A 4,732-nucleotide genomic window follows, 5' to 3' on the forward strand; every position below is an offset into this window, starting at 1 on the left:
ATATATATATATATATATATATATATATATATATATATATACATATAATGGATTCTTTCAGTTTCTGTCTACCAAATCCACTCACAACGCTTTGGTCAATCCGAAGCTATAGTAGAAGACACTTGCCCAATGTGCCACACAGTTGGACTGAACCTGGAACCATGTGGTTGGGAAGCAAGCTTCTTACCACACAGCCACGGCTGCGCCTATATATAAAATATGGGTGGCTTATTAACAATTTAACAACCTGGAGGCAAATTTATAGACGTCACTAAAGTGACAGAGGGTACAAAGTGGTACCAGCATTGACAGAAATAAGAGTCAAAATGACTCATTAGCCACAACAGCACTATCTTAATAAGCTGACAAGGGAGACAAAGCTTCCTACTTTTGCAGATACAGCCATATCACCAATGATTTTGAATTTTGATATAAAGCATCTTAATTCCCATCAGTGGCTCTTACTACACCTAGAGTTAAGTTCAACTCACCGCATCAACTTATAAGAAAAACCGCTGAAAACATGAGCTGATTTCAAAAACGATAGAAGTGAAAGCTTTAAACAATTTGGGTGGTTTATTCGCAATTTAACCTAAAGGCAAATTTATAGATGTCACTAAAGTGACAGGGGGTACAAAGTGGTGCCAGCATTGCTAGAAATAATAGTCAAAATGACTCATTAGCCACAAAAGCACTATCTTAATAAGCTGACAAAGGCAACAAAGCTCCCTATGGCTGCAGATATAAGCCATATATATACATATATAGGTGTGTGTATATATGCGTGTGTTGTGGATGTGTGTGTGTCACCTGGTCTTGACATCAAGTGAGAGTTGTACATGAGCATCACCATTATACAAGTGGTGTTCTTAATACATAGGGAGTTTGGACACAGGTAAAAGTTAGTTCTTCCTTTCCAGTCTTCCATATGCAGTGAGGCTTCTGCCAAGATTTGAAAAAGCCTTGCTCAGAATTCTAGCTGAGAACCTCAACATAAGTATATTTCTAAATAAAACAAAGCCAGTTATAAAAAAATTGTGTTGCCATAAAAGAGATTAATGCCTACACAAACAGTTTGGCCAGTCAGCATTAGCTGAATTGTAACAACTGACATGCTGAACTTCAGCCAAATAAACCTTTCTAGAAACTTCATTGGGCATCAATAAAAGTTGACAAAATGAACACCTGGTAGTCATCCAGAAGTCTTATTGCTGTGATCTGTGAGATGGTGTCTCACCCTGTTTTCTTATATAACACCTAAAATGCTACTCAAAGCTATGTCAGTCAACTTTGTGACAAGGCATCACCGTCGTCGTTTAACATCTGTTTTCCTTGCTGGTATGGGTTGAACGGTTTGACTAGAGACTGGTAAACCAGTAGGCTGCGCCAAGCTCCAATCTGATCTGGCAAGGTTTCGACAGCTGGATGCCCGTCCTAACGCCAACCACTCTGAGAGAGTTGTGAGTGTTTTTTACATGCCACCGGCACTGGCATCAATCCATGCTTGAATAGTGCTTATTACATGCCACCAGCATGGGTGCAAGTCAGGCGGCACTGGCATCAGCCACAACTACAATTCCCATTTTGATTTTGATCTTGATTTGATTTTGATCTTACTTGACTCAAAAAGCCTTCTCAAGCACAGCACACCCAATGATTCAAGGGTACTTTTAGATGGGCTGGTTATGCAACACTGGTATAGGCTACAGCTGTGATGTCACTTAACTTGCCAGGTTTTCTCAATCACAGCATATCTCCAAAGGTCTGTCTCTTGTCATTGTCTCTGTGAGGCCCAACGTTCGAAAGTCGTGCTTCACCACCTCATCCCATATCTTCCTGGGTCTCCCTCTTCTACAGGTTCCTTCCACTGTTAGGGTGTGACACTTCTTCACACGGATCTCCTCATCCATATGCAGCACATGACCATACCAGCGCAATTGTCTCTCTTGTACACCACGTCTGATACTTCTTATGTCCAGCATTTCTCTCAGCGCTCTCACACTGACATTACACATCCAGCGGATCATACTAGCTACATTTCTCAACAGTCATGGCCCATGTTTCATTACCGTGTAGCAAGGCTGTTCAAACACATGCATCATACAGTCTACCTTTCACTCTGAGCAAGAGACCCTTTGTTACCAGCAGAGATAGGAGCTTTCTGAACTTTGCCCAGGCTATTCTTATTCTAGTGGCAACGCTCTCAGAGCATTCACCCCGATAAACAGAAACTGAAAAAAGTCCATCACATGTTTGCGTGCGTGTGTATGTGTGTGTGTGTCATCATTTAATGTCAGCTTTCCATGCTGGCATGGGTTGGACAGTTTGACATGCACTGGCCAGTCAGAGAGCTGTCTAGGCTCCAATTGTCTGTCTTTGCATGGTTTCTATGGTTGGATGCCCTTCCTAGCACCAACCACTTTACAGAGTGTGCTGGATGATTTTTATGTGAAACAAGCACAGGTGCTTTTAGGTGTAAGCAAAAGATGGTTTGACAAAAATATAATAATAAAAAAAAAATAGACACAGTGGCAATTTCAGACCTTACAATTACAACAGTTTATAGTTTGTGTCATCATTAACAAAGCATATCTGTTTGTCTAAGTCTTCTGCTTAACAATTTCCACTTCATAATTGAGGAATCAGTAGTAGACAGTATTTCTAGCTCTATAAGCATTGGCTTCATTAAATAGCTATACTTTACAAAAAAATAAACAAACAAAAAGCAACATGTTAACTATAATGTTAATTATTATAAAACGTTATAGTTAACATGTTGCTTTATATTATTATTTTTGTTAACTATTATAAAACATTGTGAAGGCACGTGGCTCAGTGGTTAGAGTGGTGGGCTCATAATCATGAGGCAGTGAGTTTGATTCTCAGACCAGGCTGTGTTGAGTTCTTGAGCAAGACACTATTTCACATTGCTCCAGTTCACTCAGCTGTAGAAATGAGCTGCAACATCACTGGTACCAAGGTGTATCAGCCTTTGCCTTCCCCTTGGGTAACATTGGTGGTGTGGAGAGAAGAGGCTGGTATGCATGGGTGACTTGTGCCTTGGAGGGTAACTTTCTAGGTGCAATTCCATGGTCATTCATGACCAGTGGGACGTTTTTTTTTTTAAAAGACATATCTGCCCTCCATTTTTATGCTAAAAAGTCTACATCAGTGTTTCTCAACCACTTTTTACCTATGGACTCCTTTGATTTCTATTTTACTTGGACGTATCCTCCTAGCTATCCAATGTTTTAAAAAATCTTATTTTTTTATAATTGAATATTATTAAGAATTGTATAAACAAAATTGTTAAAATATTTTGTGCATTGTAGAAATATAACCAATTTATTACGTGTAAACAAATTCTTATGTGGACCCACAAGGCCATATGGACCCTTGTTGAGAATCAATGGTCTTCATAGATGCTCCTTTCAAGAATGTATACATTCTTTTATATCTATTGGAACCTAGGGTGGAGGCGCAATGGCCCAGTGGTTAGGGCAGCGGACTCGCGGTCGTAGGATCGCGGTTTCGATTCCCAGACCGGGCGTTGTGAGTGTTTATTGAGTGAAAACACCTAAAGCTCCAGGAAGCTCCAGCATGGGGTGGTGGCGATCCCTGCTGTACTCTTTCACCACAACTTTCTCTCACTCTATCTTCCTGTTTCTGTTGTACCTGTATTTCAAAAGCGGCCAGCCTTGTCACACTCTGTGTCATGCTGTATCTCCCCCGAGAACTACGTTAAGGGTACACGTGTCTGTGGAGTGCTCAGCCACTTGCACGTTAATTTCACGAGCAGGCTGTTCTGTTGATCGGATCAACTGGAACCCTCGCCGTCGTAACCGATAGAGTGCCAGCAACAACAACAATTGGAACCTAGCTATTTTTAAAAATATTATTTTAACATTTTTACTATTTGTAAAACCAGTTCCATTTTCTATAGTGTAGTAAGCTCCAGGCTACATTTTCAATGACTTACATTTATCAAGTTATCAAGTTGAAAAAAAAAAAAAAGAAGCAGCAACAGTAACAACAAGTATGAAACATAGGAAAAGGAAATTGTTTTTTTCGAACATACCTTACTTATGACTGAAGATAATTCTGCAGCAGACAAGTCATTATAGAAACCAGCAAATATTGGAATGGCAAGAATGATATAATTTAGTATTATACCAATATAGTCCGACATCTTGACAAAAACTGGAAAAAATTTAAATATTTGTCACATAGTTTCACTGGTTGTGCATGCATTCTGTTTTATGTTCGAGCATTGGAGGGCTGGACCTAGAATCTTTTATACACAATACATGGTGAAAAAATTTGTAACTTGGTGAACAGTGGATTTAATTTGGGTAGCTCATTGATGTGCATATGTAACTTGCTGGCATTGTGCCTAAATTTGGTAACTTGCTGGCCTTGTGCCAAAATGTGAAACCAATATATTATAATCTGAAAAGTGGAAGCACGTGGGTCAGTGGTTAGGGCATTGGACTCATGATCGTAAAATTGTGGTTTTGCTTCCTGGACCGATTGACGAGTTGTGTTTTTGAGCAAAACACTTCATTTCATGTTGTTCCAGTACAGTCAGATGGCAAACATGAGTAATCCTGTGATGGGCTAGCATCCCATCCAGGTGGGGAATTTATACACCAAAGAAACTGGGAAACCGGCCCTTATGAGTCAGCATGACTTGAGAAGGTATGGCATTAGTGTGTGTGTGTGTGTGTGTGTG

At 39.9% G+C, this 4,732-nt stretch overlaps 1 protein-coding gene across 4 annotated transcripts in view; it reads right to left on the bottom strand.

Moving 5' to 3' along the window:
* LOC106881589 (lysosomal cobalamin transporter ABCD4) overlaps positions 1–4,732 on the bottom strand; it is a 100,764-nt gene that overhangs the window by 31,739 nt on the left and 64,293 nt on the right. For all 4 annotated transcript variants that reach the window (XM_014932044.2, XM_014932045.2, XM_014932046.2 and 1 more), the window contains one exon: positions 4,079–4,200. In XM_014932044.2, coding sequence (XP_014787530.1) covers positions 4,079–4,200 — 122 coding nt within the window. The remainder of the gene's footprint in view (positions 1–4,078; positions 4,201–4,732) is intronic.

The sequence above is a fragment of the Octopus bimaculoides genome, chromosome 11 (genome assembly GCF_001194135.2).
Source record: "Octopus bimaculoides isolate UCB-OBI-ISO-001 chromosome 11, ASM119413v2, whole genome shotgun sequence".
NCBI lineage: Eukaryota > Metazoa > Mollusca > Cephalopoda > Octopoda > Octopodidae > Octopus > Octopus bimaculoides.